Consider the following 17433-nt stretch of genomic DNA (forward strand, 5'->3'; position numbering starts at 1 on the left):
TACAGAGGTAGAGTTGTGAGGCAGAAAAGAAGTTATTTTGAGGTAGAGAGATCTATTAAAAGAGAGGTTGAGTGAGATGGTTGAAGTAGAGGAGAGCTGAAGTGGAGAAGGAGGTCGAGAGAAAAAGAGAGCGAAGTGAGTTAGTGTTAGCAAAAAAGAGCTGTAGAAATAGAGGTACCCAGAAATGTGTAGGATATTTAGAGAGGTAAAGGAAAGAACAAAGAAGTAGAATCAACCAAAGAGAGATAAGTGAATTGGTGTTAGCGAAAAAGAGCTGTAGAAATAAAGGTACCCAGAAATTGTGTATGATATTTAGCGAGGTAAAGGAAAGAACAGAGGTAGAATCAACCAAAGAGGAGGTGAGGTGGGGACAGCAGGAGAGATAGAAATTAGGTTGTGTGGGAAGTGAGATAGAGGGAGGCGAGATACTGGTAGGATGAATGGGAAAAATGCAGTGAGGTAGAGAGAAAGAAATGAGGTAAAGAGTGAGTGGAGGTGGAGAGATGAGACCAATGTAATGAGGGAGATATTTTGGGTTTATTGAGAAGTGGGGTAGACAAAGGAGAGGCAGAGAAAGATGAAATAGAGAAAGAGGGTAAGAGACCGGTTTAAGAGAGATGTATGGTGAAGGAAGGCAAGAGAAATTATATGAAAAGCCTGAGAAAATCCACAATGTGGCTGAGAGTGCGAGGGTTAAGGCTGTAGAGTGCAGCACACATGCAATGTGTGGAATCTTTACAGCAATGAAAACATTTCTCCATGTTAGGATCGCATTCAATAACATGTCATTGTTTTGGATACAAAGCACAGTGTAGCTGTCTTCAGTAGATCAGGCTTTGCATCAAAAGTTTAAAAAAACGGGTGGTTGCACTAACCCACCCAAGTAATGCAAACCCTTGGCAAACGTGGCCCTAAGTTTCTGTTAAGCAAGCTCCGCTGTGAAGTTAGAAAATAGAAGCAGTTTTTTATGCGTGACATTATTGCAGGAATTTCGACTGTTCACTCACTTTATCAGGTGACTCCTTGGAAGGTGGGGTCCCTGGGTCTTAGTCCTATTTGTCCTTGTCTTAAAACGTCTCTGCCGCTCAATCAATTTCATGTCTATGAACAAAGATACTACCTAAACTGCTCTGTGCTGCTATTAAAAAGGGAAATGATGCAGTGTACAGCTGGGCTCCGATCAGCCAGTCACGCCCTCGCCGCCGTCCCCCGCATCCGAAGAACGACAACAGGAGGAAGGTCCTTCTCCTACCTGGCCGCCAAGACCTGGAACTCCCTCCCGACCGACCTGCGCCTGACCCAAGACCACTTCTCCTTCAGGAAGAAGCTCAAGACCTGGCTGTTCGAGCAGTAGCAGCACCCCCTCCCCCCCCCCCCCCCCCCAAAGCGCCTTGAGACCCTCCGGGTAAGTAGTGCGCTCTATAAATGTCTTGATTGATTGATTGATTGATTGGCTGTAAAATTTGTGACAACTGATTTGTTCAGCTTTTAAGGCATTCTCTCCCGCAGCTCCCTGAATTAAACATTTCATAGACTGTAAAATGGACTTGGAAGACAGCATCTAACATTGGAGGTTTTCTGTATTGGTTAAGTCTGTCACCAGACGTAATGTGATCAACCTAAAAAAGCTCATGTTATTATCCAGGCATTCATGCTTTGATTGGGCAGAAGTTGTGTGCTTCCACAGAAAAAGGAGAGTCCCCTCCACGCAGCTGTGATTACATGGGTTATTTATCCAGCTGTCTGAACCAGCAGCAGTTTAGCTGCTTGAGCTGGAACATTTAGGGGCACAGACAACACTAATGCTGCTAAATTGTCTTAGAGAACACAGTGTTTGGTTTTCTCTTCTGGCAGCAGCAAAAATGGGAGGAGGGCGGTTATGTGGAATGTATTGAAGTACCAGTACCCTCCCCTTACATCATTAACTTTAGACTTCAGAGTCAAGTTTTGCGTTTGTAAACAGTATGGATGCCCACGGCTGCACTAATCTATATGAATTTTTAGGTCAGAGATGCCAATTTAACTGTCACCTGACCTTATGTGACCAACCAAAAAAGAGCTCTGAGTGTTACTGAGAGAAGGGCTTAGAGACTACGTTGGTTCCGGCGATTACAGGATTTGATTGGGCAGGATTTGTGTGCTACCACTACACAGACTGCTTGTATTGGATTTTCTGAATTGTGGCATAGTCTATGCTCGATACAGCAGGAATGAGTAGTGTATGGTGGCAAGCTAGTGACCAAGGTTATAGGCTTGATTTGTTTATGATGAAATGTTAGGATATGGGCACTAGGACATATGTATTTATTGTAAAAAGCACATGCTAAAGTGAATAGGGATTTGAGTTTGGATTGTTATACATATTTAAGTATAAGAACTGGTGTTTTATTACATGGTATCTCAGAGATTACCATAGTAGGCAGTGGTTTTGGTGATGGTTATCCCTAGTTACAAAATATGGCTATCAACTGTTTGCTCTGTGAGAATCCTGTTTAGGCCCCCTTAGGAGAGAGTATTTTGCTTAGCCAACTGTAAATTTGTATAACGTTCAAATTTTAGGACTGTGTGTCTTATGGTTGTCTTGTGGATATGCCTACACTCAAATGTGTAGACCTGGAATGCTTACTATATACATCTGTTGCAGTGAGAAAATTAGCCGATTGTATACATTGTGGATGTGTGCTTTTGTAATGCTCACTTTTGTAACAGCCTCCAATGTTGGTACTGAAGTCACGACAATTATGCGTTGCCCCTGAGCTAGTGCTCTTTCTCTCACTTCAGCAGTCTGTACAGCTGTTAGTATTTTTTCAGTTGATGCAAAAAGCATTTTAGCTTTTGTGTACAAAAGAGATCTGGGTGCAATGAGTACTGTTTCACCTTCATTGAAGGTTAGGTAAGTGTACCCAAATTGACCTGTGATTACACGGATCACCAAATTTGTGGTGTTTACACATGTGTGTGAGTGTTTGGAAGCTATTGTGTCAGCTTGTAAGGAACGGAGAACTTATATGTGTTCCTGTTGCCAATGTCGAACTGAAAAATCAGGTCTACTCAAGTTGTAAAAACGCTTTACTTTTTTGTCGCAATCCAGAATGTATGTTCTGCCAAAATTTGGGAATCCTAAAATGGACTGTAAATTTTCCAGAGTTTTTCCGTGCTTAATGAACTGCAACCAATGAATTTTCTTTGTTCTTATAAACCTAATAAAGTTGATTATCAAAAAAAAATTCCAGAGTTTTTGGAGGTTGGAGTAATGCACATTTTTCTAGAAAAATAGCTGCTAGGCTTTTACCTTCACTTAAGAGCTCATATCCTAAAAATAGGACATTGAGGTGGGACATTTTTGATTTTTTAAAGTTGAATTTATAGCCCTCAGAGGCAAACCTCAGAATTATGTTGTTCACACTGGTCAAATGATCCAAAAGTTCATCATCCACTAGATAAATATCATCTAAGTAGGACAATTACTCAAAGTTTTGAAGTAACTCTGATGCGCTTGCTGAAAACAACCCGCGGCTATTCTTATACCCATGGGGCAATCTACAGAATTGATGTTGGGAGGTGGGGCCGAAAATGCTGTTGAATACCTGCTTTCAGGCACTATGTTTTGCCAGGAGAATCCATTTGAGATATCTAATGCCTTTTTGCATTTCTTCTGCACAAAGTTACTCATTAATGCGGCACTGTGTGCATTTTGTACTGCACATGTTTTTGTGTTCAAATACCGGAGTCTAAAACTAGATGGTCTGGTTTCATTACAGGAAATAAAGGATTATTCATTGAAGAGGTGCAGTTCTCTATTACACCGTGGTATTCAAGTTGATCTAAGGTCTTCGTGACTTGTTTTTTACCTCATATCTTATTCGGTACTGTCTCTGTGGAGTTGGAGTAGGTTTTACTAGGATTTCATGGGGATGTGATTCTGCATCCCACCCTACATGATTGCGGTATAATGCAGGAGCCAGTTCTACCGCCCACTCCTGCGTGTGACAAATGTTTTAGTGCTAGTAGAACGAGGTTGGAGAAAGCCGGTAAAATGATGGTTTCGCCTTTTGGGCAGTCCATAACAAACTCAGGTGGCCAATCTTTTTCAGCCAAAAGGATATCATATCCATAAGTCAGGTTTTCCTAAAAGAGATCCAACAATGTTTGTCCACCTCCATCCGGAGTGTCCTTTCATATAACTGATGTGGGACATTTCCCCTTGTATCAGGTGTTTCCACCGTGATATGCTCATTCAATGCTGCTGTCGCCAGAAATTCCATCAGGTTCTGGCAAGCTATTGTTACTTCTGCAGCACTGTTTAGCATCATCAGAGCCCATTCCACGTTCAGAAGTTGAGTCCTCAGTAGCCTGGGCATTTCTGATTTTAAAACCAGCTACCTCCTTTTAGAATTGAGTTTTTGATTTTGGTTTATCTTCTTGTTTGATAATGTAGTTTGAAGTGTGATGTGCGTCTCTTGGCTTGACTCACTCTTCTGATCTCTGGTCTGACTGTCCTTTCCTCCGAGTTTTTTGATGAACCCTGAAAGGAACTAGAGGAACGTGTATCAATAGCCTGATACAGGTCAGATTTTTTTTAGATATTGACAGTTCCTAAGGTTATATTTCCGGTCAGAAAACTCCTGTTGAGGCGTGCTTTTGATGTATTTTGGTTTTTTCAATGTTTATTATCCCATTTCTTTTTGGAATAATCGGGTGCTTGCTTTGAGTTAACATTTTAAGTATTACCCATCAATTGTAGCTTCACAGGTCTAGCTCGCAAATGATCTCTACCCAGTGTAGTGTATGTCTCTTCGATAATTTTAGGTAATTCTTGTGACTGTTGTGCAGGAGTGCATTCCCTCAGGCATGGGCATAGTACCACCACAGCTGCCTCCCCTTTTAGGTTTGCTAACATGATGGTTGATACCTGGGAAAAATTGCCTATCAATTTCATCCCTAAGACCAGGGCAAGGACTGCCTGTATTCATTCTATATTTATTTCAATAATTCTGCTATGACTGCTATTGAGGGGGTACCCCGTGTTTTCAGGTATAAATGGCAGCAAAAACTGTAACAAGCGGCACAATCCTATATTGGGGCAGCTATCCCCACTGGCAAGCAATTGTAAGTATTCTGTGTTTTTCTTGTGGGCCTGTGTGTGGAAACACTGCCTCAAGCTGTTCTATTTTCTGTGCTATCCAGAATGGCATTTGCTCACATTCAGTGAGCATTCTTTCCATAATCGCGTTCATCGTTTTTGGGATAATTTTGTTGCAGTCCCTTGTAGTTGACAGGCTGGAGTGACCCTTGTACGTTGAAGTTTAAGATTTTGCATAACAAACTGAGTTAGATTTCCGCAAACTTTTGCTATTTCTTTGTGAAGTGGACAGAAGTCTGCTGTTGGCAATGTGTCAATTTCTGAGCCCAGTGTGTAAGCAGCTAGAACCGGCCAAGTCACTCTGTCTTAGCTGAGAGGATCGAGTTTCACTTTTTCTTTGTTATGTGGGTGGGCATCTTTAAACCAGTTTATATGTTCCTGGTACGTTAACAGGACTTCTATGTCCTCATATGAATTGTATTCATCTGCTATCTCATCTTGAGTGTAAGAATGAAATTTATTTGTGCATGCATCTGCAGGTGGGAATTTGACCCATGAATAGAACACCTCCATTCTGTATGCCCCGTGGGCCTCAATCACGAAGGTTACAGTCCCGCCTAACGCGGAGAGACCAAAATTCCCTAATTTTGTAGCAAGTACATTTCTACTATTTTCAGAATTTTTTATAGCACCATCTTGTTTAGCTTCCTCCCCATTAGTACCTCTATCCCCTATGTCTGCTCTTTGAGACATTATGGGTGGAAGCTTCATAGAAAAAGAGAAATGGTTTTGCACAATGTTCGAGAACGATAATCCTTCAAGCTTGAATATACCTACAGCCAATACATAGGATATGCCTACACAGCTGTGGTGGATTTTTCCCTCCCCGCTCTAGACGTCTCTGGGTAAATGTGCGTAGGGGTCTCTGAGAAAGCACGAACTGCTCAGATTTAACCGTTCAGTAAGAACCAAACCAACGTTGGAGAACCCATGTTGTGTAGCTCCTATAAATCTATACAGGATCTGCACGTTTAGACAACAAACTATGGGATTGGTGTCCAGACTGATTCCAGACACCACCACAGGATATGTTCACCTGTAGACCAGCTAGCTTACAGTGCCACTATGAGCTTCTCTTGCCAAGGAACGAACAGTTTCTGGCAATTATCGAACATGACAACCATGACCACTCAGGGATCGTGGAAACATTACAGTACTTTTTGCTCAGTCACTTGTGCTCACTTTGTCTCAGAGATACACAGAATAAACGGTGGGGATGTTTTCAATAAGTATTTATTGGACCAGCGTCATTCTAGTATAAAATACGTGTGCTGCAACAACCATTAGACAGTAATGATTATAAGCACCAACAGAGTAAATAAAAGGTAGAATTCTACCATCGTGCTAAAACAGTGAATATATGCAGGCATATAGATGCATGGCAGTAATCATGAGTACGTCTATGATGCAAACCTTAACTAGATGTACCTAAGTGTACCTAGCAGGTATGTAAGTGTATAGCCAAGAATGCCCCTTGGAAAGAGCCAAACCCATTACCTGCTGTAAGAGAATGAAGGACTCCGTCTTGGTCTCGAGTTGGACACCCCATGAGGGATGTCAGACCAGTGTGTGCTGGAGTGTATACGTGCAGAGACTTCAGTGTCTCAGGTCATCATGGAAGATTTTCTCCTCTGACCTGCCCAGCAAAGATGGGTTACTCATATACCCGAAAGGAACTCTCAGCGGTTCAACCTAGATGTGTCATGGTACTGTGGGCACGTCGGCTAAGGATGGCGATAGTGGTGGCCCTTGTACAGAGTTAATATGCAGAAGATGGTAATCCTGCTTTGATACTAAGAATCCTCATGCATAATAAATGAGGCTAGGTTTCAGAGAAAAACACACATTTATTCAGCACTCACTAGGCAAAAGGTCAGCACCAGAACTGTTCTGTAGAATAATGGTAGGACAAATGTAGGTAAAAGGTCGTGCAACTACCTAGGCCTATATTGGTGTACATTGGGGTTCATAAAGTAAGAATGGTGTCAGCACTTCAGTATTCACTCACTCATCCACCTATACATTCCTCTCAGTAAGTTAAATACCCACTCTAGAGATCTGTCTGTAATGTTCATGACACTAACGCCTAAACGGTACATGTTTTATTGAACGCTTCCTCTACTCAGACCTTCAGAATGTGTATTGCAGTAAAAGGACAATTGCACTGCCTTTTGTGCCAAAGAAGTCAGCTTTGCTACTGCCATGCTGTTCAAGTTCTGAGAGAAAGCAAAGTCTGCACTGCTGCTGTGTAGTTTGTGCATGTTGTGTGAAGTGGAAAGCTGTACCTGGCCTCTGAAGGAGGGAATCTTGCGCTGTTTCAGTTGAAAATGTACCTGTTCTATTAAGAGGTTGTGTTTCTGCTGCAGTTGCCTTCCCTTACAATACTTGAAAGAATTGAATTTACTTGCATAACATGCCCAATGACTCAAGGACTGTTTGGCCAGATTTAAAATCCAGAGTAAGGAGCCCGACAATGAAGGGGTAATGTCAGTGGAAATAAGGAGTGCAGTCCGTTGCTCAACCATTGTGTTTCGGTAGTAAGGCATCAGTCAAAAACATTTTTAGCTTAACCAGATACAAACAACAAACATTTGCAATGCACTAGGTCTCACAGTCTCAGAGTTTAAGCTATTTGCATTGTACATGACAATGCCTTTTATTTGTTTTAAAAACCAACACATAAATAAAAGGGATTGTCATTTAACAATGCCAATAGCTTAAAGTCTCACAAATGCAAGACCTATTGTATAGCAAATACTTATTTTGCTGGTGCTCGCCTCTCTCCTCTGCTGCTCCTCAGGCTTCAGAGCAGAGGGGGAGGGGCAGGGGCTGAGCCTCCTTCCAGCGCCGCTGCTCGGTTTCTATGCTAAAGACTCCATGAAGCAGTCTTTTTTTTTATTTCAGTACATTTTTATTGAAAATTATATTTACATGGTGCGTAACATATACATGGGAAGGCTACAGTTTTTCCATTTCAGGAAAACAATAGTGTGAAAATGTACATAGTCATGGATGCTGAGAAATTACATTCACATGACATCATTCTGACCCAGTACGTTTGATGCTAGTAAAACTAGGCTGTAAAAAGAGAATAACCAAGCGTGAGAACATCTACCCCAGAGCTCTAGCCTGTCTCGTGAGAGCTAGTAATGACTAGACTTTGTATGGGGTACTCCTTGAAGGCAAGTCGAAGGGACAGGATGTGGTTCAGCAGTTAGAGCTTCGGACTCGGGAGCAGGGAACCAGTGTTCGAGCCTCGGCTCACTTAATCATCCAAGCAATGTAAATTAAAAAAAAAATAAACAGCATCCAACAGTGTTGGTGGGTGGAGAAAAACAAACATCAAATATTTGCAAAGCAATCGGTCTTGCATTTGCGAAAGTTTAAGCTATTGTAATTTATAACGCCAAAAGCTCAAACTCTCCTAAAAGTGCGACCTATTTCATTGAAAGAATAGGCCCCAATTGCCTCGAGCGGCTTTAAAAAGGAAAGCGCGTATGAGTCGCTGAATGGTTCAGGAAAGCAAGTCATGCCTGCAGTAGGAGAAAATAGTGCTTACAGGCTATAAGACATACCGAGTAAAACAAGGCGGTACTAATGAGGGACTAACAAGCCTATTAAGGAAACAGAAGCCCGTATTTAAGAAGGACAATGACAAATATGGGCGGAGAGTGGGTGGGGCTTCAAGTACATACTCCTATAATGCATGCCTTGCGGAGCAGTGCATGGGCTGCCCAGGCCCGACCAAAAAAGGTCTGACAGTTTAACAAAGGGCATGCCAACAAAGGACATACTTGTTTACATAAGGGACATAATCTCACCCACACTAGGGTATCTCTAACTAGGAGACTTGTCAACTTGTGAACAGCAGTACTAATGAATGCTTTCCAGAGCTAGATAGGAGTGTTGCATGTAAAGTATACAACACTAAGTAGGTGAGGTTCACTATCGTAAGTGAGGACAAGAATGATTGATAATTCGATAAGAGATTTGGCTGATTCTGTATGCTCATGACTACAGAGAGCATACAACAGTCCTTTACCTCCTCTCACTCCTTAGTTACCCGTTTAGTTCAGCGACAGAACACCAGGGTGATAGTGCACTTTACAAATACATATACCATAGCCTGTGCTGTACCCATCTTATATTTGTGAGATCATCATATGATGTTCCTCCTGCAGCCTCTCCTTTATTCTTTGTGTTAGGGAAGGTTACGCTGCTGTTAATGTTGTGCCTTTTCTGTGGAGCGTAGTATAACATTTTCCCCAGGGCCGGACTGGGCACCAAAACTGGCCCTGGCAAAGAGCTCGGCCGGCCCCCCTGGGAGCGGCAGAGCTATTTGCCAGGGCCGGTTTCGGCCGATTTTGTTACAGGGGTCGATTTTGCAGCTATGCTGCAAAAATGGTCCTGTAACAAAAACGGCTGCCAGGGGCCCAAAATCAGCCCCCACCCTAGCGGCCCACGGGGGAAATGCCCGGTGCCTGCTACGGCCAGTCCGGCCCTGATTTTCCCTACACAAAGTATACACTATACATATTTCCAGTGCTGGTTTTAACGCATGATGGGAATAAAAGACTGAACTGTCACAAAATGTATGAGCACATTTTACTTTTGGTTTTACCTACGACACAGCAGTTTTGTTTGTTGTTTTTTTTTTAAGCGGACTGGACTACTTTGTATTTTGCAACATAGCTGACAAGAGGCTCCCTGTAAAGTATAGCACCGTCAGCCAATTCTGGTATTTTGGTCTCCACCGCTGACAATACTACAAGCAGCTCAATGCACCATGCTGTGGACAGACAAGTTAGGAATGGCTGATGGTAGACTTGCGAAATGCTAAATAAAATGTTGCCTTGTAGACAGTCAAGGGTTAAACAGGGGGTGAGGGTAGATACATTCTTCAAATGCAGATGAGAGTATCTCCCAGCTAATGGGCTAACAATAATATTCCTTAAAAAATTAATAGCATGCTAATAGTCGGTTTACCACGACACTAAGATCAGCTGGAGGTGTCTGATTAGGCATTGAAAAGGAAAAATAATATGCTGGATCCCCCTTCCTTAAACCTTTTGTCTTTCTAGTGCTCCGTGTGATTGCAATGGAGAGCTGGAAACACCTCTATGGTGTGCCCTGCAGTGAACAGGTGCCGCATATGCTGCCTTGCGTGGGCGGCCAGTGTGCATCCCCAGACTGGTCCACCAACACAATGTTTTTCTAGTATTTGCTGAAGCTCGGCTTTGAGTGCGAGTGGAGATGAGCCAATCCAAAACATAGCCAATGTCCAGAATTTGGCCAAGAGTGGCAGAGTGACTGTTATACAGGATTTGCATTGTACACCAAAACAATGGAATGCTCAGGGCTCATTGTTTTGTAGCATTCAAATGGGACTTACTGCCCCTATGTGGGACAGCAGTACACTTACCGTAGCAGCATCTTACACCATGTGGGGTGTGTGGTGGTTGGAAGCATTTTGTCTTTGTTTTGAAGTGTTTTTTTGGAAGGCGTGATGACCACCAAGGTGCGGTTATCGAGTTATGGGACACAGTGTGTAGCAGCATGTTGGATGAAGAAGTGTGAGACAGATGCACAGGTAATGGTTTAGCTGACAGCTTTGAGCAGATCTGCAGGTCCGCTTATGGTATTCCTTTAGATCATAGTCCACTTAGCTCGTTACTGCACTGGGTTGTCCATGCTGAGATGCTTTAGTTATAGTTTATGGTTCTGAGCAGTCATGGGTTGGAGGGAGATGGTTTATTACAGTATTATTGTGAGGCTCTCAATCTTGATCCCACAGATCTTAAACATGCTTGTGAAGAGAGCCCCTCACAAGCAATAATCTTAATGTCTAACAATAAATGGAGAAAAATAGTGGAAAAAGGGCCAGTGTGAGGTCACCTTAATTAGGCAATAGCAGAAAGACCATATTTTAAGTCAGTCTTATAAGACACATTAACAAGATACCCTCTCCCCATCTTTTCCTAATCCCTTCTTTTAATCCCTTTATTGCTTCTGTTCCCAGGGGGAAACATCACTTACAACAAAACTTTTACAACGCACTACCATTACAACGCAACCATTACAACGCAAACCATTACAACGCATTGCGCTGGGGGGCGCTCTAGGATAGGGAATAGATTTAATTTACTATCCAACACCTTCCCTACTATCCACGGGGACTGGAGTTGAAATAGTAAATTAAATAATTCACTATCCAGCGCCTAAAAGCACTATGCGTTGTAATGGTATGCGATGTAAAAACCACGTTGTAAAGGCATGCGATGTAAAAGCATGCGTTGTAACGTCATACATCCGTTCCCAGGCGCTATTTCATTTTACAGTTAAGGATAGAATATCATGCAGCCTTACCCGTCGAGCGTAATCCGGGTTTTCCTGTGGGTAATATTTTCCAGATTTGTGCCGTGCTCTTTTCGTGGAGCTGAAAGAACAGTAAAAAGAGGTTTTGAGCATGTGAACAAGGCAGTTGTTGGGAGGTGTTGGAACATAAGTAGTAAGATTGAGAATCAAAGGATTTGAACGTCAAGCAGAGAGCCACCAGATGGGCAGCTGAGATGTGGAATAGATTGCCACAGGGACAGGAATTAGGTCTCAGCTGGTAACAAGGACATTCCCTCAATGAAAATGGAAAGGGGCAGAAGATCAACGGCTGGCAAAGCCAGGGACACCTTGGGCACAGAGGAGGCATAGAAAGAGTGGATACCGAACAATGGGGGTGGAATCTAAGTCAGCCTGACAGACCCTTCCTGTGGGTGAACTGTGATGAAATGTGACTGTGACGAGGGTCAAGGCGCACCACACCCGAGCAGTGGTGATGGAACAATTTTCAAAGATGCTGGCTCTTGGCCTCCACGCACTAAAACCAGAGGGAGATATCATGTCTCATTCAATAAGCCAATGTAACATACAATAAAACACATATACCTGAGGTTCCAAAGAGAGAGGCTCCAAAGAGTGGTTTGTAAAAATGGGTGCGATTAGTGACATTTGACGCAGACATTCTTTTTTATATAGGTAAAATCTGGAAAGATTTTGGGGAGCACGTTCTTCAATAAAGTGTTGTTCAGATGCTAATAAAAGCACAAAGGAACCACTAAAATTGCACTAAAGTTTACTGTCATAATTTAAGAAAAGGCCATCTACTCGTACTTAGAGGCCCTTAGTAGTTCAAAAAAGCATATAAGTGCCCCTTCCCGCACCTAGAAACTGTCCTCAGGAAGAATAATGTAAGTACTATAGAAATGTTTGTGTAGCAGTCAAATGTGCTCACTCTGTAACACTGAGCTACAGCTTGAATAACGGGCAACACAAATGCAATGATAGAATAAATACTGACCATCAGTGTCGCGCTGTGGCCTGGGGGCACAAACCGGCACAGCGTTGCATAGGCGGGGGCAGGAACGCTCAGCGCTGAAAACACTTCGACCACACTTTCACTCTCGGTCGGAAGTGACGACCTCAAGCGGCTGCCCCCCTTTTATTTAACCCCGCAGGCCACGCCTGGCCTGCGGATGTGGTGGGTGCGTGTGAGTTGGCCACTAGACCGCTAACTGTTACAATCAGAAATATACATTTGTGGCATAGTTCAAAAACACTAAGGAATGCCGCCATCACAGCTAATGTGCTACAAAAAGTAAACATGCCCCAAAGTAATCCCAAGGAAAATACCCTTTAGAGCACATATTTTAATGTAAACGTGTATATAGCATTCCTTGGAGACCAGAAAGAAAATAGGATGGTGAATCTAAGACTAATGGGCCCCCAGGGGGACTGGGCAAGCGCCGATGTCCCCCTGGAGTATTTCGCACGAGGGACGACCTCACGCGACCTGATTGGGTGGCGGGAGGGTGGGAGGGGCTGGGTCCAAGCGCAGGGAGGGAGAGGGAGGGTTGACGTCACTGTGCGAGTGAAGGAGCGGTGGTGTCGCGTTTGACAAGCAGCTGAGAGGAATTCCTCTCAGCGTGTCAAATATTGTTATCAAGCTCGTTCGAGGGTTTTGCTTTCAGCAGTCGAGTCATGGCGGCGGAGGAAATTGCCAGAGAGGCAATTCGAGCCCTGGTGGCGGTGGGGCGTAGCGATTTATTGCGCCCGGGAGCTATTGTGGAAACCCGAAGTTAAGCGTCCTCGTCGCTTGGTAGCAGAAGGAGTTGTTCGTGCTGTGGCCGCCTGCAGGTCTGTGGCAGGTACTTTCCCTGAGGCTGTGTGTAGTGAGAAGGTGCCGGCTGTTCGTGCGAGGAGAGCGCGATCGGTGAGCAGGGGCAGCCGAGGGAAGAAGCCCCCACCTCTGTGTTCCGTGCCTGCCCCATGTGTGGTGAAGGGAGGTCGAATGTTATTGCCACCACAAGCCAAGAAGCGAGCTGGGAGGCGTGGAGGCAGAACCTGTGGTACTTTTGACACGCGTGTGTCGCATATTCAATTGAATGAAAGGGAGACTGGCAGTGGTTTGGATGAAGAAATGGACATTGTGTCACAGGCGACAGAGGTGTCAGTGCTGCATTCAGATAAGGCGTTGTCAAGAAATATGACTCAAAGGTCAGAGGGGGTAGCCACGGTCAGCAGCAGAATAGACATAGCGCCTCAGGTCTGCTTCCAAGGTCAAAAGAATAATTTGGTTGCTTATTCAAGTGACAGTGAAGAGGAGGAGTACGGACACCTAGGAGTGGGGGAAGGTGAAGATTACATGAGCGGAGAGCAGGAGCCGGCGGAAACAATGCAGCAGAGTTAGTTACTGGACTGCCAAGAGATAGTAATGCCTCAGCCTAGAGGTCCGCCGGCGCAAATTCTTGACGCAGACATTGGTGATGAGGGTGCATATTCTTCTCGTGGCATGCAGAATGGTCGAGTGGTGGGAGGAGTTTCATGGGGTCAGCAAGTGGGGGTCTATCGGTGTGGGGGGGGGGGGGGAATGGGGTGGCAGAGGGTTTGGGGGCAAGGTATTCCACAGGCGGATTTTGAATTTGGGGCTGGGCCACAGCAAGGTCAATGGGTTTGGGTGGAACATGCTGAGATGTCAGAGAAGCAAGGGTTGGGCACCGCAGCACAGCAGGTAACAGGTAGGTATGGAGCAGTTCCTCGCTGGAGCGGCGGGAACTTTACGGCCGTATCAGGTTTTGCTCCTGAAGTTCAGAGTTCTGTTGCTCAAACAGCGAAGCAAAGTGCGGCTTTGGGGGCGGGGGTAGTTTCTAGAAGCGGATCTGGTGCGGATTTAAGGCCTGCGACTAGGCGCTTTACACGGAGGCCTGAGTCTGAAGTTCTTCATCAGGATGTTAATGTGGCGTCTGGCGCTTGGCCAGGTACAAGTTTTGAAATTGCTGAAGTTAGAAATGTGCATGAAGATGATGTTGAAGATTGTGATAATCAAAATGACATGTATCCAAGAAGTGGGGTGTTTTCAGAGGAGACGGTTGGTTTGGGTGGACGGGTGTCTGGTGGGAGGGGGGTAGGACAATTAACCTCTGCCAGTGTATTTCAGAGACCTGGAGCGGTTCTCTCACCGGCACATAGGCATCATGGCGGACATCATCAGCGTGATGGTCTTGAAGAATTTCATCAACGAGCTTCGCAGCTACCAGCAGGTAAGACAGACTGGTGGGCTGCGTGGACACGGCCGTTGGCAGGTGGTTCAGGTGTTGCGCCTGTGGAGGGTGGAAATGGGGTATTGGCGAAAGGTCAGGAGTCGGGTGCAAGGGCGGTGGAGAGGCCGCAGTCCACTTCAGGGCCTGGGGGGCAGAAGGACAAAGAAGGAGGAGGGAGCCCTGTGTCATCAGTAGCTAGTTCAGTGCACAGTGAAAATCCGAGAATTGGCAGTACGAAATTGCCATATATGGGGGTGGCTATGCCCTTGGGTATCCATTTGTCCCAGAGAACTAGGCGGAGAATTTGGAGCCACAATTATGTGGATATATTTCGCCTTCTGCATAGAGATTTACAAGCCAGGGAAGGGTCTAAGGAGGAGGAGTTGGAGTTGTCTCGCCGCCCCAAAGTGCCAAAACAATTGAGAATTGGACGGCTGCATTCCTTATTTATGCCAGTGTTTATTGTGAGCGTTACCCTGAAAGGGCGGTTTTGCTTTTTAAATACATCGATATCATCAGAAAGGCGCATTTACAGGCGGGAGGATATGCTTGGTTGAATTACGACGAGGAGTTTTGGGCGAGGGTGGGTTTATTTAATGATAAACCGTGGGGAGAAGTGGATCAAGAGTTGTGGTTGCAATGGTTGTCAGGACATTCGGTTTCTAACAAGATTCATACGGCCAGTGGTCTACCAATAACTTATCGGCCCTTTTCACAGTGTCCCGCCACAATGGGGGCGGGTGGTTTTGAAGGGGTCAGTTGCCTACAACAGGAGCTTGTTGGGGTTTCAATATAGGTTCCTGTGTGCGACAATACTGTAAGTTTAAACATGAATGTGCACAGTGTGGGGGAAGACATGCCATCTTCCAGTGCTTTCCTAACCAGCAATTCGGAGACCATGGGAGGGGACAGAGAGGGCGTGGGGCATTGCCACCTCTTATTCCAAAAGGCTCCTACCCCAATTAAGTTGCAAGCGATGATGCGTTACTTGGAGATGTACACGGATGCTGAGGCGGCAGTTAAATTGATTTGGGGTTTTCGGCTGGGATTTCGTATTGGCTATCAAGGTCCTAGAGCATTGCGCTGGGCGGATAACCTCAAATCGGTGAAGGAATTGTCTACGGTGGTGCGGAGTAAGTTGCAAAAGGAGTTGGACCTAGGTAGAATAGTTGGACCTTTTTCACACTGCCCCTTGCCAAATTTGATGGTGTCACCTCTCGGAGTTATTCCGAAGAAGGCCCAAGGTGAGTTTAGGCTTATTCATCATTTGTATTGGCCAGAAGGGCAGTCAGTAAATGACTTTATCTCAACGAATGACTCGGCTGTGTCGTATTCGTCGGTTGACGACGCCTTACAGATGGTTCCCAAGGCTGGGGCAGGAGCGGATCTAGCAAAATGTGATATTCAGGCAGTTTTTCGTCTTCTACCCATACATCCAGTGGATTTTGAATTACTGGGTATGTACTTTGAGGAAGCATACTATGTTGACCGTGTGTTACCGATGGGGTGTGCTATTTCCTGCTCACTATTTGAGACATTTAGCACATTTTTGGAGTGGTGTGTCATTCGGCGATCAGAGCATGCAGCAGTTTGTCATTACTTAGATGATTTTTTGTTTGTTGGAGAAGCTGGTACTGACCAATGTGCGAAGGTCTTGGCCTGTTTTCAGGATGTGGCACGCGAATTTGGAGTACCATTGGCGGAGGAAAAGACGGAAGGTCCGACAACAACATTGGTCTTTTTGGGTATAGAGATTGATACCATTGCAATGGTGGCTCGCTTGCCTTTGGCTAAAGTGCAAGAGATTAGGCTTTTTCTACAAGAAATGATTAGCGCTAGGAAAGTACAACTGCGTCAGGTTCAGAGGCTTCTGGGTTACCTGACTTTTGCATGCAGAGTAGTTAGAGCAGGTAGGACCTTTTGCAGGCGCTTGGGTTTTGCAATGGCGGGGGCTGTATTGCCCCATCATCACATACGCTTGACAAACAAAATCAAGGAGGATTTGCTGATATGGTTGAGATTTTTGGAGGACTTCAATGGAGTGTGTCAATTTTGTGGACGAAGACAGTATGGCAAGTGCAAATTTTTTCAGATGCATCGGGAGCCATGGGTTTTGGTTTGTTCTGGGAAGGAAGGTGGAGTGCGGAGCTTTGGCCGTCGCATTGGTTGGAGCAAGGTCGTAGCATCGCCTTTTTAGAATTCTTTCCACTTTTGGTGGCGCTGCATGTCTGGGGCGAGGAATTCAAGGACCGCTGTGTTTTGTTTCATATAGATAACATGGCAATGGTGAGTCTGGTCAATGGGCAGCGGGCAAAAGATGTGAGGGTTCTGCAATTATTGAGGGCATTTGTGTTGCGCTTCCTTCAGTTGAATATTGTTTTTAAGGCAAAGCACATTCCTGGGGTGAACAACTCAATTGCAGACGCTTTATCTCGTTGCCAGTGGCAGAGGTTTCGGGAGTTGGCACCCAGAGCAGACAGACACAAGACAGCGATCCCTTCGAGCATATGGGACCTGGGGGACTGAGAATTGCGGAGCTGGTGTAACAGTCATTGGCGGACGCCACGAGATGGAGTTGCCAGCTGGCGTGGTCTGGCTTTCTAGGCTATGCTTTGCAACGCGGGATGGACGGTACAGCGGTGCAAAATGAACAGTTTATGTTGGAGTTTGTGTTATATTTGATGGATAAGGGTTTGTCCC

At 44.9% G+C, this 17433-nt stretch overlaps 1 protein-coding gene across 1 annotated transcript in view; it reads right to left on the minus strand.

The window, feature by feature from the left end:
- The window catches only part of LOC147705907 (uncharacterized), a 287761-nt gene that overhangs the window by 3329 nt on the left and 266999 nt on the right, over positions 1 to 17433 (minus strand). The window contains exon 8 of the mRNA XM_086928993.1: positions 11510 to 11579. Coding sequence (XP_086785119.1) covers positions 11510 to 11579 — 70 coding nt within the window. The remainder of the gene's footprint in view (positions 1 to 11509; positions 11580 to 17433) is intronic.

The sequence above is a fragment of the Lissotriton vulgaris genome, chromosome 7 (genome assembly GCF_964263255.1).
Source record: "Lissotriton vulgaris chromosome 7, aLisVul1.2, whole genome shotgun sequence".
In the NCBI taxonomy this organism is placed as follows: domain Eukaryota; kingdom Metazoa; phylum Chordata; class Amphibia; order Caudata; family Salamandridae; genus Lissotriton; species Lissotriton vulgaris.